Source organism: Fringilla coelebs (genome assembly GCF_963513975.1).
Source record: "Fringilla coelebs genome assembly, chromosome: 1".
Classification (NCBI taxonomy): Eukaryota; Metazoa; Chordata; class Aves; order Passeriformes; family Fringillidae; genus Fringilla; species Fringilla coelebs.
In genome coordinates, this window is record NC_140028.1 from 14,153,672 (window position 1) to 14,181,457 (window position 27,786).

Genomic DNA, 27,786 nt, shown 5'->3' on the forward strand with positions numbered 1-27,786 from the left:
GTTCACAATAAATTATCAGTGTGCTCCCACGGAACATTCTTGTGTATTTATTTTAGGTGAGTTAAGAAAACAGTGGTCTGTAATGTAGAAAATCTTAACAAAAGGATAATAACTGAGGTGCAAGGACATCTGATGCATTGTTCTCCAGTGGATTTAGTCAGGTTACTCTGCTAGTAAAGCAGTTAATCCAAAACAAAGAGAAAGTAATCAACTGGGGAAAAATGGATAACAAAACATTAACTTCTGTGAATGGTTCTACGTACACCACTTAGCCAGATGCATTTTTCAGATACAGTTTGAAGAGTGAACAGAACAGTACTCCAGGGAAAGATCTAAAGTGACCTTTCATCATCAGCTAGCACCAACCCACTAACATACTAAACTTCTGGCATGCAAGATAATTACCATTATTTGTTGTGTCAGCTGGCCATGTACACTTTTTTCTCCTTTAACATAAGAGCCTGTAAACATCTTCAGTGACAGGTGAGGCACCAGGGCAAAAGGCCAAACAAAGGTGTGCATAAAATGTTTCCCTTTTTTAAACAGTTCATTGAGGGGGGCTTTTTCCGTTCGCCTTTGTGCGTTCTGGGGTCTTGGCACTCCTTTTAGCCATCCTCCTTGCGAAGCGACTGATTCCCGGGGACCTCAGCTCAAGGGCTTCCATCTCTTCTTGGACAGGAGTAAATTCTGGTTGAGCAAGATGAGGTGATGGATAGGATTGGGAGTATGGGGATGGTAAGGGGTAGGACCCGTGAACTACGTACGGCTGTTGCTCACCATCATAAAGGTCCTCAGGGTCATAGATTTGGTAGGAGTTATGTGGCAACTGCACTACTGGGATGTCTTGATCAGTTGGCTCACCGTATCCACCTTAACCCACCACCACCAAGAGTATTCATACGGTTAACACAGGAGAAGGGGAGTAGAAAATTAAAGCATTCATTAGGAAATTGACATTTTATATATAGATATATTTCTATATCATGTGTGTGAGTATATATATATATATAATCTTTAAATACACATCTTTTATTCACATAAAGGAACAATGAAAACATTTAACAAAATTAATAAGCTGGAGCAATTGGAAACCCACCAACAGACAGCCAAGTTAGTTGGAAACCACCACCACAATTTGTCAAACGTCCGCTTGTAATACTGTGCTCATTATACACTGCACACTCTGCCTGCTATAGCTTATTCCAATTATGAGCTAGAATACATGAGTAGCAGGCAAAAATGGGTCAGGCAATAATTTTTTAGGAGTGCCAGGAAGCCAAGTGCATGTACAGCAGCTGTAAGTTCATTAGTGGTAGTCATTATCGTTGCTGGAAAGCACAGAGCAGCTCAGCATCCATCTCTGACCTTCAGCCCAATGAGACCTGAACCAGAATGAGCCTTTCACCTTCTGGATTGGTAGCCATTGTAAGGGATTGGGCCTTAAAACAGGAAATGAACAACAGGGAGGGGAAGTGAGGAGAAAAGGATAGGAAGAGACGACAACAAAAACATTCAGGTAAGTAAAACATACAAATCAGCTCAGGGGCAGATTAAACTGTAAACATCGAACAAATATGCCTTATGCATAACATTTAGTGCTTTACTAATTAATTTTGATTTTAGGTTGGGTGATTTAATTTTTGGTAATTGTGTTAACTTCTTCCCATGGCCTCTCCGTGCTATAACGAGATGGGAAATTAGGATACAGAGAAGATCCAGAAGGAATCATTTTCTCCAGATGGCTTCACTGGTTAATGATGGACACGTGCATCCCTGTGCCAAGTTACACTACTACAGGTTTAGTAAGGGTCATGCTCTCATGCCACTCAGAGGCACATGGAAGGGGAGGTTGAGCAACACATTTGAAAAACTACAAGTGTAAAAACTCTGTCACAAACATGAGTTGGTAGGGCTTCAACACAGAATACTGAGATGGAGCAGGCTCATACAGCTACACAAACACGTACAGGACAAAACCCACTAGGCAGGATCAGTTTTACAGGCTGCGATCAGACGGTGGTCACTTTCCTTTGGTCACTACGCTGGGTCACCTTCTCTTCATGCTGCAGTCCCACAAAGCAGAGCCACAGTGGACACGCAGGTTTTTAGGGAGCCACCACATTTTAGTGCAAGTTTCATCGGTAGCCTCCATCTCACTTGGGCTGTTAGAAAACGCCACCCACACCTCTGCAAAGGGCAGCTGTCCCAGCTCCTCGCTACTCACCTCCCATGCCGTAGCCAGCGCAGGAGGATGGGTCACAGTACCCTGGGGGCCCAGCAGGACCCGCTGAGCCCGGGGACCCCGTGTGACCAGCAGGACCTCGTGGGCCTGGAGATCCTGGTGGTCCCGGGCTGCCAGTTCGACTTTCTCCTGGAGGTCCTGCACAGAACAGGGAGATGAAACATCTGCGCAGTGTCTTTCACGAAAGCAGGGATATGAGGCCATCTTTCCTGGCCTGGAAAACATGGCACTGAGTGTGCTATAAACACTTCCAGGAGACAGCTTGAGAGGAGGAGCAAGGCATCCTGGCTCTGACTCTCCTGGGCAAGCTGAGGGAAAGACTTCAGCCTCTGGCAAGGAAGACAGAGCAGCAGTCTGAGAGGATACCCACTTCCAATGAGCTTCCCCTCTGGCTGCTGCTTCATTTTCCTTGCCAGAGACAGCTTCTAGGCAGAACTGGAGGAAATGTTTCACCAAACATCAGACTTCTGGAAAGGGATTTACATGGGAAAAGGACAGCCCTGGATGCCTGCACAGCTCTTGATTCCTCCCGCTCCCTTTCAATACAGTTTCTAGGTAATGCTGTGACTTGAAACCAGTGTCTAACAGCCAGGATATCCTCCTGAGGTCAATGCAATTTTATTCCTGTTTCAACAGGACCTGGTTATCACTCTCTCTGCTTTTTCTGGACCTAAATATAAATCCATGTGATATAATGTGCTTAATTACTACACATTTCTCTGTCAACTCACATTTAGGTATGACATTAAGTCAATGAGAAAACAAATGTAATTAGTCCAGATTAATTTTTTTCCCCTTCTAGAACCCATGTCTGGAAAAAAAAATGAAGCATTTTTAAAAGGTGGGCTTGGGGAAGCAGTTTATCATAGGGAAAATAAAAATGCTTGTGTGATGGGTGACACCATCATGGGGCACATCCCAACATGATATTACAGAGTAAGAACATTATGACAGTTAAGGTGCTGGAACTGCTACTCCTCTGCTACTCTCATTAAGGAGAAAGAGCTGCTGTAAGTCTCTTCACACATGGGTCAGAATGGTCTAATCCAGATGCCTCAAATATAAGTTTACCTGTGGATCCTGGTGGGCCTCGGGGTCCTTGTGTTCCAACACCTGGATTGCCTTTCTCTCCTTTCTCACCTGGTAAACCTAAGGAAATAGTATTCAGTCACATTTTGATCAAAAGTGTGAGCAGTGTTTATTATTTAACCAGGATTATAGTTCCACGTGTTATTTTTCATCTAAAAACAGATGGCAGAGAAGGAAGAAAGTGAAAATTAAAAATTATTTGGTTCTTTTTCCGTCCCTCCCCTGACAGCCTCTGAAGGGAAATGTCATTCTTGGGGTCTTAAACATTCCTGCTGCCATGGTGGATTCATCAGGATGGTATGCAGAGGCATCAGCCAGTTTCCATGCTGCACTTCCTGTGGAAAGCTCCCTCTGGACTACACCAACGTGCATCTATTGTAAGTCAGGAGAGTTTTCCAAGCCTTGTAGCTATAAATTACTGTGTGGCCCCAAAAAGTCAAATTTCAGTGCTACAGAAAATTTTCCTTCAAACATTCACCCACCAAAGAATGGTACAGCACAAGATTCTTCATGGAGAGAGTTGTAAACAGTTATGCCAGATTCTTGTTAAAACATGAGAAAGGAGTTTCATCACAGTGAAAATCTGACCCCCAAGTAAAGCCCAATCCAAGTGTTTCCCAGTCTTGAAACTCTGATATGCCAACAGGCAGACCCAGTTGTGCTCTTGCACTCGCTCGTGGCACTAAATTCCTCTCCTCGTGTCTGATCCCTGGAGATCACAAATCTAGTAATTCAGAGAGAGCACTGCTTACCTCCAGCTTTCCATCTCCTTCTGCACTACCATTATGGCATCTTATAAAAACATTTTCTATATGCAGCCATCACAATAAGCAGTGTTGAACTATAGTAGGTGTCAAAACTATAAATTCCAGACCCTGAGTTTCCACTGGTGACTTGGAAATTCTCGTAAAGTCTGTGTTTGATTTGGATGGTTCAAAGACACCAAATCCTGGCTGGTTTGTGGGACTTCCCCCCCATTTTCCAGACCTCCCTCCCAGCACTGGTAATTGCTCTCCTGGCTTCACAGTTTCCCTGCTCTCAGAATCGAAGTCTATACACGGCACCTTCATCAACACAGAGCAGAAAAAAAACAGCTGCTGCCCTGGATGGGGCAATATCTACAGTTCAACTGACTGGGCTCCTTCCCTCAGGTAACTGCTACCTCTTAGGGCTAAACAGCTGGAGAACACCTCATTTTTGCAAGGATCATAGAATCACAGAATATGCTGAGTTGGAAGACACCACAAAGATCATCAAGTGGTTCCCAGCCCTGCACCATCACAAGAGTCACACCCTGAGAGCATTGTCCAAACACTTCTTGAGCTCTGTCAGGCTGGTGCTGTACCCACTGCCCTGGGGAGCCTGTTCAGTGCCCAAACACCCTCTGGGAAAAGAACCTTTTCCTGATATCCAGCCTATGCCTCCCCTGACAGCTTGAGGCCATTCCCTTGGGTTCTGTCACTGTCAGCACAGAGAAGAGATCAGTGCCTGCGCCTCCTCTTCTCCTCACAAGGAAGCTGTAACTGCAATGAGGTCTCTCCTCAGTCTCCTGGCTGAACAAACCAAGTGGCCTCAGCCCCTCCTCATCAGGTTTCCCCTCAGGGAGTCACAGAAGATCTTTTTTACCTTCTCAAGCTAATTTGTAATGGAAGTAAATAAGTAAATAAAGAGTCTAAGTATGGGAAAAATTGTAATTAAAACCCATCAGTGGCAAAGAGTTGCTCACATCAAGTATCTCAAATATTAGTCTGCTGAACTGAAGTGGATTCAGTATCTGTGGAGGAGTTCTGGCTCTTCTGTAGGAACAAGAAGCTTCTAGGGCAACAAATTGTCTGACCCAACCACATGAAAAACACAGGCCACACACCTGCAACCAGTAAATCCAGAGTGAACCCATAATTTTTAACCAAAGCATGGATGACCTCTTTACCTTACCTTTACAAGGTTCTTTGCCACTGTCCTGGCATAGTTAAGGCATTGCCTGTTTCCCTTTTTTGCCTTTTATTTCCTTCAGTTGCATAATTTTGAGGGAAGGGTGGTGGTGTTTTTTTCCACATGCCTGAAATTTTGCTTAGCCCTGGCTTGCTTCAAACATATGCAGAAACTCATCTATTGCAATTCTCCCTACTGCAGGCCTTGTAACAAGGGAAATGCATCCAAATTATCTCTGACCACACAGGACCTGCAGGGAAAGGTTTGCCTTTGCAAAAGGCAAAGTCTCTTTGTGTGAATTGCTTTTTTCCTGAGAAGACTGACCCACTACAACCATCTGCAGTTACACAGCTGTTTAGTACGAGGACCATTGCTTATCCTACTGCATGGTAACTTTACTTGGTGACTTCAAAGGCAGCAGCCACAATGTTTTGAAATCACAGCCTGCCACGCTCTCAATTATAATTATTAACACACACCAAACTACACACTTGTGTGTGATGTTCACAGGATAAAATGTCAGTAAGAAATGCTAAACATGGAACAAATCTACTCAGGCTAAGAAGAAAACATTCATTCTAGAATAAATGATGAATCTCTTGTGCAGGGCAAACCTTCTTTGAAAGCAAGCACTGAAGGCCAAGATAAAAGTCTGCATCAGGTTTCTTTTAGTCTGATTTCCTGCAAAGTTTATCCAAGTGAAAGAGAACATAAACACTGATGCAAAAATATCCTACTCCTAAGGCAAAATGCTCATGAGTTAGAGCCATGGGCCTCCCTAAGGGACTTAAGAGACTCACACACCTCTTAGTTCACTCCTAATAAATGGCAGAACATTCAAAATTCACCCAAGTCATCTTTGGTGCCAGCAGAGCACAGCTTACAGAAAGCCAACCAGACAAGTCATCACTCTCATGGGTTACTGCATTGTAGGTTCCTGCAATGGTTAATTGCTCTCAGAATGAAAGTGTGTGTATCAAAAGCTGCCATTTGAGTTAAAAATGCCTTCAGGTCCCCTTTCATGTTTGTGCTCTGGACATCCTTCAGCAATACCATCAGATTGTCTCTCCCCTTCATGCTAGCCATGGGTTTATGTCTTGTCCCCATCCAAAATAAGCAATGTCTTCATTTCAGCCCCATGGAGACCACAAGCAACTGAAATCAATTATTTACAGCCCTTCACTAAAGATAACTCTGATAGCATCAGTTATTGAAAACAACACCAAGCTCATGAACACATTATCTAGCAAAGAAAAATAAATTTCCATGGTATCTGCACAAATGGAAATCTCAGGTGTTCTTTATCTAATTTTGTCTTTAAGAGAATACTGTCCTGTGAGGAGAACTATGTATTGCACTTAAGAAAAATTAAACTACTACCAAAAATGTCCTCTTTTCAAGATGTTCAGCTGTGAGCATAGTGTAAAATAACACATGGTTGTGATTTTTTTTCTTTTTTAATCCAGATGAAGCTAAAACTGGAAATAAAAATATTTAATTGACAAAACTGGCAAAAGTTCCATTTAATTCCACTGAAATTTTGCCATCACAGCTGTAAATGTGTCTTTTGATAACACATGTTTAACTGGCTCTTTCATTTGAAGCCAGGAAGCAAATAAGGATGAAGCTGTGCTTGAGAACAGTAACTTTCCCAGTGACAGTTTAGTTATTTATTGTACTTTAATCATAGTAGGATGGGCTGAGTAGCTGTAAGTTTTATTCACCACTTCAGACCACAAAAGAGCTGAAGTCCATTCAGTAGTAGAACTGTACTTTTACAGCATCTGAAAGTTAGCAGTGCCTCAGAATAATTTTTACTATGGCTTTTCCATTTTTCCACAAAGTTGAGAAAACAACCCAAGTATTATAAAAATAACTGGAAACCAAAAAGAAGTAAAGAACGTGTTGATTCTTTTGGTTACTACACCATTTTGCAGAAGTGCAAGTACTTCCTGGGCTCTCAGAAGCCAGACACTAGCTGTTTAAGTCCCAGATCATAAACAAAACCAAAACAAAACATGTTCAAACTAGCTGAAAGGAAAATAGAAACAAATGTTGTGAGCTAGTTAAAATTAAAATAGAGATAAGGGCTGTGAATAATCAATGTTTGGTTTTTTTCCAAACTCCTATACTTATGCAAATGAGCAAAGAGCAAAATCCTAGTAATTTATCTGGGATTATGTACTGTAGGGGGCTGGTAATACAACGTGGCCTCTCAGCTGGCAACAGACACTGAGAACTGAGTCTGTCAAGAGAATGACTTGTCCTTTCTCACTGAGGTGGTCTTTCTTGGAAGGACCAGCTCAGGGTGTTACTAGTGAGAGGAATCCCATCCAGAATGGGACATCTTGGACCTAGAAGTTCAAGTGGAGGTTTCTAACAGAACTCCATACACTCAATCCATGTCTCTTTCCAAAGCCTCTGATTAATGCTTGGCAGAGTGACAAGGAAAACAAGGGAAAAGAAGCTGTTGGCCAGGCAAGTTAGCAGGGAAGTTCACTGATGTCTCTCACTGCTGACATTTCCAGTAAAGCTCTCTTTGGTGCACCATTTCTAACCAGTTCCACGCCTGCTTTCTGAAGTGCCTCCTCCTTACAGGCTGGGATTGAAGAGGTGGTAGGCAAGAGAGGTGAGCTGAAAGAAACATCTGGCCTCCCCCCACCTTTTTATCTTTCTGCTCCACCAGAACCTTGCCATCTTGCCACTCAGCCAGTAATGGGCTCCTGCAGCAATTCCAACAGTTTGAGGGGGGAAAGGCAGCACTACTAGATAAGCAAACAGGTGGCTTTTTCTTTCTAATGACTATTACTTCTTATCACACTCTGTTGCAGGGCATTTTCTGAACTTAAATGTGGAGCCTGACTTTCAGAGTTGTTAATCTGGCACTGGGCTTGAACATTAAATTGGCTTCATATACAACCAAAATGTTGATGACATTAGTGAAAAGAAATACATTTTACATAAAGACTTCCAGGTGGCTGGCTGAAGATCTTCAGGACAGGACAATACATTGTGTTTGCTGAACAAATTAAATGCAAACATGTTTCAGAACATAGCAAGGGATGGAGTCTGACTCCATTTACCCTCCTCTCTGTGGTCACTGGAAACTTTAAAACCCTTCTATCCAGAAGCTGAGCAATTTTAGTCTGCTGCTTCCCTGTATGATATGTCATTAGGAATCAAGTGAGAATTGGGAATCCATTAAAAACTTCCAATCATTCTCCACAAGCATGAAGCTGATTAAATAATTTTTAATTTTCATTTTTGCATTTTGGGGTTAGCTTAGAGAAATGGATTCAGAAATACACCAAGAGTCTGCAGCAAAAGGTACCTTCCTGCTCAGTAAAGTGCTACTGCATCAAACACACATCAGTCTGAAAGTTCAGATGTTTTTGAAGAAATCAAATCTTCAAGGAGCAAGAAATTATTATATACTTTTGCCTAGTTTCTTAAGGAGCTCCTTTGTCTTTCTTCTAGTTTCTGTTCAAGGCTCCAGTTATATGAATGTCCTAAAATCCATTTTAACTCCAAATAAACCAGCCAATTTTTTTGTCTTAAAGTTTACACATGGATTCTTGACTCCTGAAACAACATCATTTTAAGCTGAAAATATTGTAGAACACTCCCAACATTTGGTATCACATTTTATGAAAATCTGACTGCAGTTCTGAAGGATGCTTGATTCGAGCTTTCTCTCTACCAAGTATAAAACTCCCCACAACCACTACCTGCCAAAATCAGTCCCTTCTAACATCAGTTATCCCTACAGAGGGGAAAGGGTAATAGAGAGGGAAGAGGCAATATTCTCTCTAATGTCTTTTTACCCTTTCTGTACTCTGCTGCCAATGCTGCTTCCCAGTCTGCAGCGGGCTGACCCACATCGTGTTTCATTTAAATGACTCTATCTAATCCCTCTGGGATCCCACAACGTGTGTCTGGACACACAGCAAATACAATGGAAAATACAGAACATGTTGGACACATTCCTTTTTTTTCTAGCCTGGCATTTTGGGTGTCCCTTTTCTGAAGTCCTAGCTTGAAAAACCTCTCCCCAAAAAGAAGGGAAAGATTTAAAATGTACTAGTGTGGAATCAAATATCCTGAAATCTGCATTCAGTGTCTCCAGATCACCCTTTTTAAAGTCAGTTCCTTGATTGCTGTCTCTTCCATTCTTCTTTTCTACTTGTCTCACACTCCCTCATTCCTCCTCCTTTCTGGACAGTGCCTGGTTTTTGCTCAGCTGGAGGAGGCGACAGCAGGACTGAAGGGTCAGTACCTGAAACCTTGCCTCTTTTTTCAAAATGGGAATGGAATTTACAGTCTTGAGGGCAAGACTCACAGGTTCACTGAGACAGAGTAGAAATTTTCCAGAATAGAAATCCATTTTGGTTTAGGTGAAACATACATTTTTTTTACTTAAAGTCTTTAAAAGTCTTTAATTTGCCTGTTCTTGCAAAAATCCTAGGCTCAGTGAAACTGCTTCAGTGAAACTGCTTCAGTGAAGGACAGAGATAATGAAGGGAGACAGAAGGAGATAGAGAGACAGAAGCTGCTGGTGAAGGGGGCAGGTCAATCTGACCTAGCATTCTTCTGATAAAGAAGAACTAAATGTCACAGAAGTTTGTAAAATGAATATGTATAAACCTATGGTGAAATTGTATGCATATGCATTTGTAGACAGGGATAAAAATGGGACTTGGAGCCCCCAGAGGCACGCATGCCTTTTGAGGAGAGTAATCCCCGCATGTGTCCAGCGCTGCAATAAACATACCGGCTTTACAACTTTCATAAGCTGTGCAGTTTTTGATCTTTTCTGCAAAACATCACTCCATCCAAGACTTTCTATTAAAAACAATGTTATAACTGTGGCCATGATGGCTACTGTGAACTGGAAGTATTAAGTTCCTGAACAGTCTACACAACAATTAACTTTTAAAATCCCAGTTAGCAGATTTTGTAACAGCAACACCAATTCACTGCTTGTGAATATCACATTTGTCTCTTGAGTTTTTGGTCACCTCCTCATGTGATGTTCTTCAGAGCACTCTCACAATTATAGATCTACTCAGTATTATGTCCTGAGGTTAGTGCTACTCTGGGACACAAAAGATAGCCCAGGCTGCACAGAAAGAGAATGAATCAAACGTGGAACTTGTTTTGTTATTAGACAATGCTCAGGGAGGAAAGGAGAATGGGATCTAGCCTTCATATGAGAATACAGAAGAGAATTCTTGTAAATGTTGTGCATTACTTCTGTCTGACCTCACCCTTTCCTCTTCTTGATTCTCTCAGCCCCTCACACTAGGAATTTTTCTCTCTTCTTATCAATCTTGTTCCATTCAGGTGGTCATGACTCAGAAATTCCTGGACTGACACATGTGAAGCTATCAGAAAAGCTCAGCCTTTCCCCAACATACACGTCAGTTTTGCATCTTTCTTCAATCGCTCTTTTGCTTATATATTTAGAAATTCTGCTCACTTTGGAGTCTTACTAAGAAGAAACATGATGGGATGTGCACAATTAGATTCCACCAATCTTCATCAGTCTAAACACTAAACCTCTGTCCAATCCTGCCAAATGATACTTTGCAAAGCCTGCATGACTCTCATGACAGAGTCTGCCGAGCTTTCATTATGGTCTGTGTTAAGCTCACTCATTAATTAGTGAGAAAATGTTGCTTTCACACGTAGACAGGAGACAAAAGCTATTAGAATGCATCATGAAAGGGAATTATAATTTTTTATTTGTGAAATATGAAGCCTACCTCTTTCTCCTGGTCTTCCTGGCTGGCCAGGGCTTCCTGGAAACCCTTGCATGCCTGGTGATCCTTGCTCACCCTGTGGCCCTGGAGCCCCTGGCCGACCTGGCTCACCAGGAGGTCCCGCGATGGTTCGTGTTGAGACAGACTGGCTTGGAATCTGGTTCAGAATCGAGTTATATCTTGCCATATGACCTGTCAGGAAAAAAAAAAAAGGTGTAATTTTCAACTAGCAGTGGAAAATCTGGTTCAGCAAAGTTTCAGCAGAGTACTGGCAGGTTCTCAAGGCTGTGGTCTGTCATGCTTTGGTATTAAGAAGTTGTGCACTTGTTGGGGGAGATATAGTAGGTTAGGGAGTGCACAGAAAATGGAAGAACTGTTGTGCAGGATTTTATTTTCTTACTTTGGTAAGGGTTTGGGGGGCTTTTGTATTTTATGCCTATAAAAATTTAAAATTGGGGCAGCAGAAGCTTCTGTATACTGTAATAGCCTGGAGACAATTCCAGGTTTTTTTTCAGAAAGCTGATGCTAATCAGTTCTAGTTGGACATAAATCCGGTTGAACATAAATCTAGTTGAAACATAAATCTCAACTGTCTAGTCTAAAACAAACAGAACCCCTTGGATATTTTGCAAAGTGTCATATTTGTAAGTAGCTGTGGCAGGAAAAGATCCATTCCAGAGAGAAGCATGTGGACTATCCGTGTACTTGCCTTGGATGAGCTGCTCACACACTTGACGAGCAACAGCCCGGACCATTGCTTGGGACTGGAGATCACCCTGGATAACAACAGCACAGAGTCATGAAACAGCTTCCTGAGCTGACAGCACTTCGAGCAAAGAAGGATATTTATTATTCCTGAGACATCATATCCTCACAGATGAGAAAGGAAAGCCAAAGAAATTTTGTAATTTCACTGGTTCCCATTTCTCTTTTTGGCCAGCAATCAGAGGTCTGAGAAGATAACCCTAATGAGAGATTTGGATGCATGCTTACTGCCACATACTTCCCACCTTTGAAACATTAATGTATAAAAGACCACGTCTGGAAAACAAGGAAAGTTTGCTTAATTGCAAAGAGAAAACTACTGTGCCTGTAAACGCAGAGAAACTTTTTTTTTTTGGAAAAGTTATTATGAGACAGAAGGCCAGGCAGGAAAAAAAACCACAGCTAACATGAACGTAGACTTACCCTTTCACCCCTTTCCCCCTTAGCTCCAGGAGGACCCTATGAAAAGATTTAATACAAAATTAATTCTCATTTTGTTCTGTTCCAAATTTTTAACACCTGAACTTTGTTGCCTTGCAGATTCATAGCAGAGGGAGAAGAAATAAACAATAAGCAAGCTTTCAGGAGGTTATGTGACAGTGACAAATACACTTCTATCATTTCAGTACTCAACAAAATGTTCACCTTTGGCAATTACAAGGGAACAATGACTTTCACAAGTGTTTGCCACACACTGAATTCACTTATTCAAAATGAATGATAGTAAGGTCAGGCCACCACATGATGCATTTCACATGGCTGAAACAGGTCTAATTTTTGCAAAATAGCAGCCTGAAATTTGCTGTACTGAGACACTGCATCCACTATGAACAGGGCAAGCAATGGGATTAAACTGTACAGAAAATTACGTTTGATATTAAGGATAATGTGAAACTGTAATGATGGTGAGGAGGATTATGGATTGAAACAAGTTGTCTAGGGCACTTGCAACTTCACCCATGTCAGTTTTTGGGGTAGGCTACACATTTCTCAGGAACTCCTGAAGAAGGAAAGGTCTGTTGGTCAGAGCCTGGTGCTAATAACACCAAGGCCATGGATTTGATGCCTGTATGGGCCAAACACTTGGGAGCTGGACTTGATGATCCTTGTGGTTCCCTTCCAACTCAGACTGTTCTGTGCTTCTTTGTAGGTAACCAGCTGACAGATACATGGTTAAGCACAGCTTATTCTATCTTTGGAGAGAGGAAACTCCTACAAAGACTAAAAGACTATTTCTAAGGACTCTATTCTATAACTCTATGTTTTGGAATAGAAAGCTCAGTAATTTTCAGCCACCTGTGTTTTTCTGCACTACTGGAGTCTAACCATGCACAGCAGAGCTCTGGCATGACTCACAGGAATATCTACATTCTAGAAAATTTTGTTCAGTATCTGGAACATGTGTTTGGACAGGAACTGAATAATCAATGTGTTATGTGTTGATAGTAAAAGTTCCATAGCTCATCAAATCTCCTTTGTAGAATCCATGATTACACTTAGAAACTATGCAAAGCTGGGTATTAGATTATTATCTTCACTTATTTATTACCAGTCAATTTAATTTCACTTCCACTTAACCAAATGAAAATGCATGTATTGGCCTAAATCTCCAAACCAAACTGGATTTTAGGGAAAAAATTTCTATTCTACAAATAGAGTTAAAAATACACACTGTCCCATTTTGATGTCTTTAAAAAATTAAATTGGATGTTTACTGTAATAGATGGGAAAAAGCTGAGCAAGCTTTATAATTAAACAAGTAGTCAAATGTTAAAATATTAATACATAATATTGTCTGAACTCTTACAGAGACAAAAAAGTCCACTATAAATATTCTCTTTTACATAAAATACACATTGATTTCATAGTTGTATTCCTTTCTTCCAGTAATTTTTTTTTCTGGGGTTTTTAAAATAATTCATAAAAAAATAACATCTGAGAGACAAACTTAATATTGGAAGTTCCTAATACTAATTTTAGATATAGAGGATATAATTTTCCAAAAATTACATAAGTTATATAAAAAGCCCTAGTCATTAGTCATTTGTTCTGATTTAATCACAGAGTAACTTCAAATGCCAGGTTTTTATTCATATATTATTTTCACAGTTTGGAAATCAGAATAATATTTTGGAAATATTCAGGTTAACAAAGACTTGAATTTCCAGAGAGTCTCTGGAAGGGCAAAGGGGAAAAAAAGAAGAATGTAATTACACAAAGACTACAAATTCACATAGTTCTGTTTTTAACTTATGTGTTTTAATTTTGTGTTTTGACTCTAATCCCTATATTCCAAACATCGTATGTAAGATCAACAAATATATTCAATTACAAAGAATGAACAAAGAAAGGTCAATATGATGTTTAACTTAGCCACTAACTGCAAACAGATCATAGGCAATAAATATTGAGCAGTTCTGTCAAACAGTGAAGCCAGGCTCAGAAACCAACCAATGCAGAACAGCAGACAGTGAAATATTAATTAGTTTTACTTACAGGAGCTCCAACATCACCTTGTGGCCCCTGACTTCCAGTAACACCTGGAACACCTGGAGCACCAGGTATGCCCTATGTGGAAAAAGAGGAAGAAAACTGATGGTGACAATCAACATCCATGAGTCCTGATGAGGAGAAGAGCACAGACAGTTCTGTCAGTCAAAGACTGAAGGTTCCCAGAGAGAAAACTAAGAAATACAATTTGCAGGAAAAAGAGCACCATAAGCACAGCTCTGAGAAAAGCACTTGAGAAAAATAACTTGGGTTGCTTTCTGGAACAGGCAGAAATTGCTGAACCACTGGGCTAAATCCTGTGATGTCAATACTGTGTTCAGGGGGGAGGACTCAGATCAATGTTCTTTGTAAAAAACAACAAGATGGCTTGGAGAATACTCAGTACAACCAACAGCTTCATCTAATCTTTTAAATGTATTAAGCAGGCATTAACTTTGCCTAGCTGCCCTAACTGAGAAGGCTGAGACTGATTCTGAAGGCAACACATATCCTGCATTAGAGGCTGGATGCAGCCTCTGCTGTCTTCCTTGATTACTCTATAAGAGCACCTGTGCTCACCTCCAGCCTCTAAATCAAGTAAAACTTGATGGTTCACTTCAGCTAACAGTCCTTTTGACAAAAAGAAAGTCTTGTTTTGAATGTTAAGAGCAGTAATTCCCTCTCTATAGTGCAGTTGCTGGACTAAGAACAAGCTATCAGTCTATTGACAGAACAACTCTCTCCCCTTCCCATGGGAGATGTTTTCTTCTTGAGCTGAGTAGGAGTGGAAAGAAATTACACTGGACAAGCAGCTCTCTGCCAACTCTGTGCATCATGAGAATTCTGACTTCCCTTGGCCTTGCTCTATCCACTGTAGCATAGATAACAGTGTGACCTGTAATCCCCCCAAATCCTGCTGACTTCTGCAGTAAGAAATTCCATGGGCAATACTCACCATTGGGCCAGGAGGTCCTTGTGGGCCGGTGGGTCCATCCTTGCCAGGAAAGCCCTATAAAAAATAAATAAATGCAATTTCATCAGCTTTTTATATGTACTTCATGAATCTGTTCTGTTTAATCTGGAAGAAATTTTTTACTTTTGTTCTTTGGCTTTGTTTTGCTTTGTTGTTGTGTTGTTTGTTTTTTTCCTAAATTAATACCTGTTGGTAGTGGCCTCTTACAAACAAATTTCCTTCTTTGCCCTGGGGAGGGTTTATTGCTGAAAAAGAAGCTATAGTGTCACCAAGATTTAAAAAAAAAAACAAACCAGATAGTCAGGCAGGTTTTTTGAAGAAAAAACAGTACAAAATTCTTCATACTGGCAATTTTCACCTCTGAGTGAATTTCACTTAGAACACTTCTCTAGGGAAATAAATGAGAGGGTTTGCTGTCAAACCTCCCTACCACAAGGTCACATTTCTACATCTGTTCTCACTGGTTGCAAACATTCAGAGTCCCACTGATGAGGTGCTGAAAGATGGCAACAGAGAGCGATCTGTGTGCCCAGCAGTGCTGCTCATGGGCTCCAGCCATCACTGAGGTCCTGCTTTGGGAGGCAGCAGGAATGCTCATGTGCTTTCCATTAGGGACGTGCCTCAGAGCTTCCAGAAACAACAGCCAAAAACTAAAGATAACTTGGAAACTGGAAAGTGAGTACATCACAGAAAAAAAAAGACTGACCAGATGTAGAAGAAAATACACTATTATTAAAGTATTCTTTACAAAAGATAATTTGGTTAACATAAATTAACCAATATGTGCATTTTGTATCCACATGCTATAAAGTTTGGGTTTCTGACCAGCAGGGTGATTAGACAATTCTTTAATCACTACACAGCCTGAACAGGAGATATATGGTTTTATCTCTGGCTCAAGACCAGTTTGAAAGGTGGTTTATGCTGGAAAGTGTTTGGTTTATTGCTGAAATGTTTGAAAATGTTTATGGTGACACACACAGTAAAGAACATTCCAGGCCTCAGTATCTCATGGAGCTTCAGAAGAAAAATTTACAACTTTTTTGGTTTGTATTTTTTTCCAAATCTTTGTTTCTGACATGGCTTTAATAATGAATATAACATACACTACTAGTTTTATGCTTTGCACAATTTGGAAATTATTATTCAAATCTGCAATCATATGGCATAAAAAATGGCTAGGGAATAATATTACTTGCCATATACCTGGAAAGGCTTTTTAAAAATCTCTAGAGAATGGGTGTTTTGATGATAAAATAAGGCAAGTCACATAGTCAACTCCCATTACATTATCTAGGTATCCTTAGACTTGATAAGGAAACACCTTCATCTTCCACAGTGTAGCCAGATGAAGATAAGGCCTTCATGCTTCACTTTTCAAAGCAAAGATGTAAAACATCTATTTATTTTTGCGCAGTTCCAAAGCAGGATGAAAACTCATTTGACCCCTTCAAGGGCTTAATTTAACTAGGAGGAGGGAAACACAGTGCTTTCCACTGACTTCTAGGATCTAGTGTGGATTCATACAAGCTTCTAAAGAAAAAGAAAACCATATGTCCTTCTCTTCTCCCACCCCAGCCAAAGAGTAGAATTAACAGCATGATCAGCAGTACATTTTCTTGGAATATATTTCACAATTTCTTTCTTCTGAGCAGTGCTCTTACTCCTGACTGCTCAGTAATCACCTCCTGTCTATTCTCCTAGGGTTTATTTCTCTTGGCATTGTGTCTGTATCTCCCACAAAAGATCACCTCCTACTTCATTTGATAAATGTGAAAATTGCTATATATAAATCAAACAAATCAAACAGAAGCCTGGTTCAAGAAAGAGTATGGCAATACCTATTCTCATGCTGGTAAAAGACTAAAGGTATTTGTTTGTGCTGCTAGCAGCATTTGAAGATGATGTTACTCAGACCACCTGATGGCCAGACTGGATCTGACACTCATTCTGAACTTTTGAGCTGAGAGCAGAGATTAGTAACTACCAGGAAATTGGCAGGAAGAGTGGGAATTTATTTCTTCTGGCTCTTTCTCCCATAATTTTTGGTGTGTGTAATGTAGAAGAAAATAGAGCACAGTGAGAATTCACAAAGTTGTGTTCTGAGTACTGAAGCCTTGCAGATGCTATTTAATCTCCCGTTTATTGAATTCTCCTCTTTGCCTAACCACCTCTGATCCAAGGGGGATGACTGGAGGAATTACATAGCACACTGGAGGAATTACACAGCTCTGCCACATCCAGGATAGAAATGACTCTGCACAAAGCCACTGATTCTCTCCCATGGAACTGCATGTCCAAGAACAGGATAGGACAGATTTTGATGTGTGACCTAGGATGTAGGTCTTAAAATCAAGGTTTATATCATTTTGGAAAGTAAATTTAAATGAAGACATATTTTGCTAATGGCATGAAAAAAGTTCTAGAGAAAGAGTGTAGCTCTGACAGAAATTTTAGAAGAAATTTTATTTGCCGAAATACAAATGGCATCACTGGTAAAATCTCAAGGGTGCTGAAATCAATACTGCTGCTGACCTCATCATAAACTCTTGAGCTTTCTGCAGCCTGGAATTTGTTTGGGGCAATTTGTGGCAATTTTTTCAAGTAGGGCAAGACACCAGCAAACACTTAACTGAAGCTACTGAGTCAGGCTTGAAAGACTTTCATGTAGAGCCTTTTAAAAAAACCCTGCAGCGTGGGACACCTGACTGCCAGTTCAAGATCTGTCTTTCAACATGAGGTGCTTGAGACTGTTGGTGGAGAAACATGATCTGTTCTCTTTACTAAAACTCCCCTATACTGCTAGCTGTAAATATGGGGCAGCAAGAAAGGACACCAAACAACCACAGCCACAGCCACACAATAAAAATAAGTAGTTTTACATTTATAAAATCTTTCTGGACACTTAAGAAGCTGATGAAAGAGGAGGGGACTGTTCCTCATGTGGAGTCTGAGATGCAGATTTAAACATGTTACCAGACAGGTATAAAATACTGTCATGCATATTCTGAATATTTGCTTTCTTATCAGAAAAAAACATTTTTTACTCTGATTCAACCTGCCCAAAGTATTTTTATTACATCCCATTCTTCTTCATAGGCAGGGTATGCCATTATGAAAAGGACCTTTTTATACATTCGCATAACTGACAGGGAAGATGTCCTTTTTCCTTCTAAAACCCAAGAAAAAGCAAATGAGTTAGGGACTAAAAACTGAGTTCAGAAATACAAAAAAGAAATTTTACAGATTAAGCGTTGAATTACAACATTGAAGAAGGCAACTCAAACCCTTTCCTCAACTAATTTAAAAAATAAAATCAGACTAGACATCAAAACAAAAAGAAGGGAAAACAAACTGTAAAAGTGAAGCTATTCCAATTATCAGGAACTGAAAGAAAAAGAATCTCCATTCCAGTACTTCATGAGTCTAATATCACATTATGCCCAGTTCAAAGTTCTCAGAGATCTCCCCATAAATATCAGCCCTATGCTTACCACCCATTAAAATCAGTGTGATTTAGCAAACTGCCTAAGTACTCTACAGCACAAGTACCACTATAATTAAAATATTTAAAGATCAATAAATACTAAAGAGGAAGAGATAACCAAGCTAAGAAAAACACAGAAAATTTAAGTTCTAGTAGTATAATACTTGCAAAACAGTTTGGCATCTTGGCTAACAGGAGAAAACCTAACAAAAGGAACATTATACAAAAAGCAATTTACTTCTCAGGAATTTTCCAGTTCCCCTTTGCTGCTGCAGTTTTACCCTTCAGAATTATCTCTTTTTTAAGTGCTGGGTCTTCAAAGAGACTGCAGTGAAATAATTGGTTTGGATCTTTGCCCATTAAAAGCAATTTCATGTTGTCATAACTTCACAGGAATCAAATGAGTTACAACACCATAAAATCAGTATAGCATAATTATTTGTTGCCATAGAAATAATTACAGCTGGACAGCATTGCATAAGGGTTGCACAGAGACAATACCAGGCTAACAGAACTAATTTTATGAGCTCTGGGCTGTTTATCCAGCGCCCGTGATTAATAGCAGAGAAGAAAGAGAACACACAAACAAAGCATTATTACTGTATCTATAAAAACAGGCAATTTATGTAATTGCCCTACCTTTTTATAGACAACAGTGGGGTATTCTACAGAGTAAACACCCTATGCCTTTTCCAGGCTGTATCAAAAGCCTTTGCTGCCCTAATCTTCCTCGGCTTTTCTCTGGAATACCATCTTGGCAACAACCTGGTGACTGTCACATGTGGGAGAGCTAGACCCCTTCTGAACTGCTGGCATCAAGGCATGGCTGAGGGCATCCTCTGTTAAATATCAGGTACAGAATGACACCAAAGCACAGAGTTCTTTTCTCCTTCAACTGCAGGCACCTCGAGGTCCCTCATGATCAGAAAGGCAGGGGGAGGAGGCACACAGAGCTCACTTGTGCGATGTTTAGCACCACCTCAACTTGTCCAGGACCAAGACCGGACAGAACACGGCAAAACCCCAAATGTTCATCAGGTTCCAGGTCTCTATTAACCTGGAGATGAACAGGTGGCATGAAAGTTGGGCAATTTAGAGGGAAATATTCCAATGCAGCCAAAAAGAACACATAAAACTAGGCAGAACCATCACGGTATTATAAAGTAGGGGGAAAAATGCATTACTTACATATTTCAATACAATTTAATTGAAAATTAGAAAGCTATTCCTCCAATTAGATTATTCATCTGATGGTAATATTGCATAAATCTTTATATGAATAAAATGCCTTTATTTTCTTGATTTGTAGAGAAAAAAAAATTTATCTTTTCCCCAAATTCTACAGTAACTTTAGTGAAATTACTTCTAGACATAAAGATATGCCAATGTTTAAATTCATAATAATGAGTTCAAATACATGTTTTGCTACAGGGTTTGGGTTTTTTATAACAAGGCCAGAAAATCAAAGAATTCCCAGATTTCTCTGAAGTTCAAGTTACATTAGCATTTCCAAAAAAAAGATCTTGAATGTGTAAATCTTGCTCAAATGAAACTGAAAAGTCATATTTCATAATGAACTTCTGCTGTAGACAGAAATCTAGTACTATGCTAACTATAACTTTCCAGAGTCTGACTAATAATGAAACAGAAGTCTCCCCAAGGAGACAAAGAAGAGGACTTACAGGCTTAACTGCACAAATGAAAATGAATTTTCTTTTGCTGGCTGCTAGACAGACTGTAAGTATCTGCAGTTGTTTCACCAGGAGCAGAATAAGGTTTACTGAATTCTGGTATTTCACCTTTTCTTCATGTCAACTGTTTCTGCAGGTATCATTCTACATTCCATGTTAAATTTCCATGCAGTTGTCCCTGTTTCATTACTTAGCAAGAAAGCAAATTTAGATCACTGCCTTGGACTGCATACTAATTATACACCATTTAACAACCATTTAGTTTTAAATATATAAGCCAAGAGATTAATTGGCAATGCTGAACACAAGTGACATCTACTTCTACCAAATACACAAAGCACAGGCAGGGTTCCCATTACACATCTCAACCCTCATCAGCAGACAGAAGGATGTCCACCCTCCTGTGCCTACTGGCACAGAGAGATGATCTCCAGAAAGGACAGAGGTGGCATAAATTATAATAAATCAATTATGTTGGGAAACATTTCCATTATGGAATGGGAGCAAAACACATGTAAAACATACTCATTTTAGCTTACCCTTTGACCTTGAGCTCCATCTCTTCCTGGTGAACCTGAGGCTCCTGGGACACCCTAAGCATTATAAAAGGAGAGAAGAAGATGAGATCAAATTAACAGAATCCAACTAAATAATTTTTGAGTGAAACTGTATGACATGTTTTGGATAAATGGAACTAGGAAGCTCAATAATGGGTGGCACCATAGAAGAGATTCAGTAAAGAAGGTATTCCTGTGAAATGAGAGGTGGGTAAACACACATCATTAAAATGCAGAGATGTTGAGTCTACAGAGACAAAACTTCAGCATTAAACAAGAAAGTAATCAGCTCTTCAGGCCCGAGTGAATCAGCTGCTGTGCACCAGCATACCCTGCACTCCTCCTCTTTCTAAACCCCTGTTCAAATTCACCCCAACAATACATTTCTCAGCAGTTTGTAAAATGTGCCCTAAGCTCACAATGAAGTCAATTCAACACTCAAACTTCGTAAGTGACAGGGTACACAACAGGGAATACCTGCAGGCCAGGAAAACCAAGATCTCCCTTCTCTCCCTTTTCACCTGGTGGCCCCTGCAGATAAACAATCACACATAGTAAACAAAATACATGGTTGCTTTTCTATGTTTAATAGTTCCCTTCAGCTTCTTAAAAAAAAAAAAAAAACAACAACAACAAAGGAAACCAGTAAGAAAACAAACTATGTTTCTTTCTGAAAGAAAACATAAAGACTCTTATTTGCAAAAATGCAAATGCAGAAGTTATAAACATTAAAAAAACCCTTAATTTTAAAAGGTTTCATAAGTAACCTGATAAAACTATAACCATTTTGTTACCCCAAAAAAGGTAGCAATTTTCTTTTTCCCTTTAAAGGAATTGGTTTCACTTCAGGCCTCAGCAGTATCTCCAATAATGGTGAATAAAATGGGTTTTCTGTGGAAACTAGGAATGTTTGTATGGTACATATGCATGAGAAGAATATACTTTTCTAGATAATAAATAAATATTAACCTTTATAAAAAAACAATTTCTCTATGAAATAACTGCTCTTATAAATAAAGTATTCTTATTATTCTCTATGACAACATAATCAAGAATATACAGCTTTGGTAAACCATTATATTTTTCATTAGTATCATATAGGCTGGAAAAGGATGAAATTTTATTATAATGTAGTAAATTTGGAAAAAAAAACTAACAGAAAGTAATATATGTACTACTACTTTTCTAGGCTTGTCTCTACCCATCTACTGGAGAGGTGTATGAAACAAGATAATTGCTACTGGTTCATTATTCTAACTATGTTTATTTATGATGAAATTCTGTGACTTATTTCACAACAGCCTTGCAAATACAGGCCTAATCACTTCCTATGATGATGGATTTTCTTATGCAATTAATATTATTGCCTAATTTTGGCAGAGAATATGGTGTTCTTGCTTGGGTAAACCTTTCAAGTCAGAACTGATCTGCGATGAGCAGTACAGTCAGAAAAAGAGAAAATATTAACATTTTGGTCTAGTGCCATGTCACAACCCCCACTGCAATTTATTTTCCCTTGACTCCAGGCTTGGATGCTAGTACCCAGGTCATATTCAACCTGCAATCAAATACTTTCAGCTGACTAAAAATTCAGTTCAAATAAAAAAACCAGAAATTCTGGCATCGAACCCACGTTCACTAGAGGTCAAACCCACATCTGTGATTTCACCTCAAATACTGAAATTCAGATTCTCATCACAACACCAAAAGCTATTTCAGTCTTTTCTAAGCTATTTGCTGTTTAAAAGATCATAGAAAAATGCCTATTGATTTTTAAGTCTCACTGGAAGCCCTTGAATAGAAAGCCCACTGGGTCCTTGTGGTCCGGGAGGTCCCTGTGGTCCAGGAACACCAATTTCACCTCGAGGTCCATCTGGTCCCTAAAGTAGCACAGGACATAAGTTAAACTCTTATCATATGGACAAAGGCAGCTTCTGTTTGAAGAATTAAATACCAATAGATTCAAAAACATCTGAAATATGAGTTAAGATGATTGAGCAGTTAGGGTTTAATTTAAAACTGTCTGGTTTCTTTATAAACACTAAAAAAAAAAAGGATGATTTATTCTGTGGAAGCAGCATTCTGAATTTTATATCTTTTATCAAGGAACAAATAGGACAAGAAATTGTTTTGGAAAGAGCCACAGTAAATGCCAGTGACATTTCACTATGTTTTTTTCCTCAAAAAATCCAGAGACAATCTGGAATTCATTTCAAGGTTTCCATGCAGCAGAGATAAACCAAGAACCCATGCATCTGTCAAATGCAGGGTGCTAAACAAAAGTACCTTTGGACCTGGATCACCACGATGACCTTTGGCACCTCTGACACCTGGACCACCCTGTAAAGCACAAGCACGGGACTCACTGAAAACCAAAACTCTCCAACAGAAATGAAATCCAGAGAAGCCCAAACAGATTCTTCCTGTTGCTGAATCAGCGTTCAAGAATCAGTAAATATCCTGTCGATATCCTTCCACTGGAGTAATTAAACTGGGAACATACTGAAGTGTGGCCATGCACAGGAACAGATTTAAACACAGATGTGACTTCTTAGAGCCAAGAATGCACACCACGTAAGAATCAAACTAACACTGAAAGCTATGATATGGATGGAAATGTGGTCGTGGGTTCCCTTCCAGTTGCTGAAATCTCCTGCACATCTGCCTGTCCTCACCAAATCCACATTGTTAAAGGCTGAGTTCCCAAAAGGCCAAGAGCATTCTGGCCTGGATCAGACACAGTGTGGCCAGAGGAGCAGGGCAGTGACCATTCCCCTGTGCTCAGCACTGGTGAGACCACACCACAAATCCTGTGTCCAGTTCTGGGCCCCTCACCACAAGGAGGACATTGAGGGGCTGGAGTGTGTCCAGAGAAGGGCAACAGAGCTGGGGAAGGGTCTGGAGCACAAGTCTGGTGAGGAGCAGCTGAGGGAGCTGGGGGTGTTTAGCCTGGAGAAAAGGAGGCTCAGGGGAGACCTTGTCACTCTCTACAGCTCCCTGAGACGAGGCTGCAGCCAGGTGGGGGTCAGGCTCTTCTACCAGGTAACAGTGACAGGATGAGAGGAAGTGGCCTCAAGTTGCACTGTGGGAGGTTTCCACTGGATATTATGAAAAATTTCTTCACAGAAAGGGTTGTCAAGCTTTAGAACAGACTGCCTAGGGACATGGCAGGGTCACCATCCCCAGAGGTGTATCACAAACACATAGATGGGGCACTTGGGGACATGGTTTAGTGACAGACTTGGCAGTACTGGGTTAATGGCTGGATTCAATCATCTTGAAGGTCTTTTTCAATATAAACTGTTCTATAATTCTGTGATTCTAATGACTTAGGGATAGTTTTCAGCAAGGACAACTCCAGAGCCTACTAGAGCTACACCATGGTTTAATTTGGAGCTATTCTTAGGTTAAATGCTCTTTTGGACATTTTTCTTCAGCAAGACCTACATCGGCTCATAATTTATTAACCAACTTTTACATTCTTTTTACCTTCTAGCATCATCTGAGACACTGGAATACCACATATCTGTGGATGGCTGCCATGAATGCGTTTTGCAACAGCATCTACACATGCTTTCTGTTCTTAAAAAGCATCAATAACTTTTTTTTTTTCACATAAATTTCCCTCTTCCCCTATCTGAGTATATTGCCTAATCTCTTGGAATATGAGCTTTACGGGTATTCTGCCTACCATTGTACTCAGAAAGGACCTTGCACAACTAGACACCATAACTGAATAGAACTCTTTAGGAGCTACAATAAGTACTTACAAAAATAACAGCAGTTAAATTACAGCGATAAGAATAGAAAAAATGCTTATATGTAGTATCTATGAGAATTTAAATAGGAGAAATAACAGAAATGTCTGGAAATCCCAGAGTACTGTTGCCCTTCAATGAAGGTGTCATGACATGGTCTTCACATGTGTGATCACAGAACAATTATCCACTACCTCCCAGCTCCCGCAGGCTTCTCTCTTCCATCCCATATCTCTATGGCCACAACTCATTCCACCACGGCCAGCTCTGACCCTAAAATCTCATCCCATGGAACCAAGTTCCAGTTGCCAGTGGCAAAATTCCAGATACTCATATTTCTGCATTCCAATCTGCTGTCCTTTCTCCTTCCTCTGCCTTACTCCTAACTCTGAGATCAAAAAATTCCTCAGCACAATAACTCCAACTTTTTAACATAAACACAATCACAGTTTTCTCCCATTTTGATCTCATAAATGGATTGCATTTTTACTAAGAATATATGCTTTAAAAGAGCCTGATGCTGAGCTATTAAATGATATGCTTTTGTATTCCAGCTGAAGTTGGTACACTTTTCCTGAAGCTAGTAACCTTGCTTGGTAAAAGCACAATTTCCAGAAGAGCATTTATTTAAGATGAAAACATCAGAAGAGGCCCCCTCATTTTTCTCATAAACTTGTTTTGGTGGTTATCCCCCAGCACTACTAGGCCTGTGTGATTAATTTCAATTTTTTTTTTTTGGGCTTCTTTTTCTGGCCAAAAATTTATGTTATGCCTTTCCTTATTTTGAATAACTTCTTAGTAGCCAGTAGCCTTTCTCCCAGAAATGGGTCTTAATCTACTGTTATCAAGACACCTCCTCATTTCTCTTTAATAGTCAAAACTTATGAAGAACTGAAAGCTTCTTTTTTGGCAATTAAACTTGTCCAATCCTTCAATAATTTTGTCTCCTTCACCTTCTTTAATTCTGCAGCATTCCTTTCAAATGCAGGCATTAGTTTTACGTGATATCTCATTTTTACTTTGTGCGGGGAACTTCAGACAGCAGGATCAAATTCTGCCAAAAATGAAGCCATGAAAACAGTATCCCATGATGAAAATTGCCAGATAATCTTAACTCTAAACAACACTTTGTCTTACCTGAAGTGATGCATTTTCTAAAAGCTTAAAAATTCTTTCTAGAGTTACTGCCCCCAAAAAAATGGAAGCATTTTATTTGGAGTGGTTTTAGCCTAATGTCTAAAACTGGCTACATGGTAGGATCCTGATCTCTTAAACAGAAGAATTCCTGGCTTGGAGAAAAGTCACATGACATTTTAATGACTTGGAGCTCTCCTGACCAGACAGAGCACATATGACTTTCTGACTTTCGGTTGGCGCAGAGATGAACACTGACTTTATTCTTTTTGCTCTGCTTTTTTCATAGGCCTTAAACTTCTTTTTTTTTTTTTTTTCTTGCAGAGCTCTACCATCTAACTTTCTGGCAAAAAAGCATCACTTATAACATGCTGAGTTCCAGAATCACATATTTCCCTGCCTTGGCAGTGATTTTTTTCGCTTGATTTTAAGCTTCCTCTTGCCTGGCACTATGCTATTCAAAACATGGTTAATCCTAAATGTAAGATATAGAAGTACATTATTTTACTACTGGGTTAAGCCTTAGCAATTCCTGATCCATGTATCTTTTAAACTATAGTAAGAGACATCCTTCCAGTCAAATAATTTTCAAACATTTTTCATTTTACTGTGAAATGTGGTCAAACTACTTAATTTAAGTGACATTTTTATGTGATTTATCCCATTTTCTACAGAACAGAAACTGTATGCTAAAATGTGGGAATTAAAACTTTCATCCTTACTTGTTTAATAACTTATACTCAAACAGGAGAACAGAATAATTTCTCCTTGTTCAAGATGCAGCTCTTAAGTGAATTTCCTCTTGAATTTCTTTCAAGCTTTTTGTCCCAGAGCTTGAAGAACAGTTCTTGCAGAAAGACGACCCTCTGAGTTGTCAGGAGAATTAATGTCTGCTAGGACCTGCTATCTGAAGGCCTTATGTGCAAGTCAATTTCATTGTTGAACATGCATCTTATGTGATTTGTGTACTTTAGCACCAAAAATATTTTCCGTCACTTTCTTCCCTGTCTCTTTCATTTAAAAACGTGCCCTTGGAGCAGCCAGGACACAGTATGAGCCAAGAAATATGCAGCTCAAACTTTTCAAAAGAGAGCCTCATCTCAAACACTCAGAAGCAGCCCTAAGATACCAATCATATTTATCTAGTTGTAACAGAAAAAAACCATGACCATTCAATAAATCTCCCAGTCAGGATTCTTGTTAAACCAAATCAATAATGGACCATCACAGAGCCTTTCTAAACTGACAAAAATCAGCCTTGGCATGCAATATGGAGTTCTCAAAATTTAGTGGGCCTGAATCTCCAGTATTTGGTCAAATTCATTGTCTGGGTTTCCACAAGTCAGTAAAGAGAAAGGAGATTTACTCCATCGAAGATACTACACTGACACAGAGGGCAAGTTAAATAACTGTCTTCTACAAGAGACTACCTAGTTCCACACAAGGAACTTAGACACACCCCTAATTAACACCTACACAGCAAACTCTTAATGATTGCCATCAGAATGACACCACTAAGCATATGTAAAATTTGTAACAGTACATTTCATCAGTCACTGGAAAATTTAAAAAAAAATTAAGTTCAACTTTCCACAAAGGCAGATTATTTCATTATTTCTTCCCTTCACAGCTCTTGGATACCTCTCTGCCTTTAAGAACTCTCAGAAGAACCTGTACTTCCAGTTCTACTTTCCAATAAGTATTTTACTTAGGTTGAGCTTTTAAGACAGAAAAGTCTTCTTTCATCACATACTACACAAGTGGCACTGTTATGTTCCATATCTTTAATTGAAAAGAGTTCAGTAAACTGAGCATTTCAGAAATCTAAACTCCAAGCTATATTTAATACACATCTGCTAGAGTAGACAGAGAGAGGTGATTAAAAATTTGAAAATAAATGGCATTA

At 39.6% G+C, this 27,786-nt stretch overlaps 1 protein-coding gene across 2 annotated transcripts in view; it reads right to left on the bottom strand.

Annotated features, from left to right (window-relative positions):
• Positions 1-489: 489 nt before the first annotated feature.
• COL14A1 (collagen type XIV alpha 1 chain) overlaps positions 490-27,786 on the bottom strand; it is a 111,561-nt gene continuing 84,264 nt past the window's right edge. For both annotated transcript variants that reach the window (XM_084201510.1, XM_084201509.1), the window contains exons 36-47: positions 23,275-23,328; positions 22,773-22,868; positions 21,466-21,519; positions 20,971-21,024; positions 15,236-15,289; positions 14,287-14,358; positions 12,214-12,249; positions 11,735-11,801; positions 11,029-11,217; positions 3,314-3,391; positions 2,225-2,380; positions 490-870 (exon numbers count right to left, since the gene is read on the bottom strand). In XM_084201510.1, the coding sequence (XP_084057636.1) occupies positions 548-870; positions 2,225-2,380; positions 3,314-3,391; positions 11,029-11,217; positions 11,735-11,801; positions 12,214-12,249; positions 14,287-14,358; positions 15,236-15,289; positions 20,971-21,024; positions 21,466-21,519; positions 22,773-22,868; positions 23,275-23,328 (1,233 nt within the window). In that variant the 3' untranslated portion in view covers positions 490-547. The remainder of the gene's footprint in view (positions 871-2,224; positions 2,381-3,313; positions 3,392-11,028; positions 11,218-11,734; positions 11,802-12,213; positions 12,250-14,286; positions 14,359-15,235; positions 15,290-20,970; positions 21,025-21,465; positions 21,520-22,772; positions 22,869-23,274; positions 23,329-27,786) is intronic.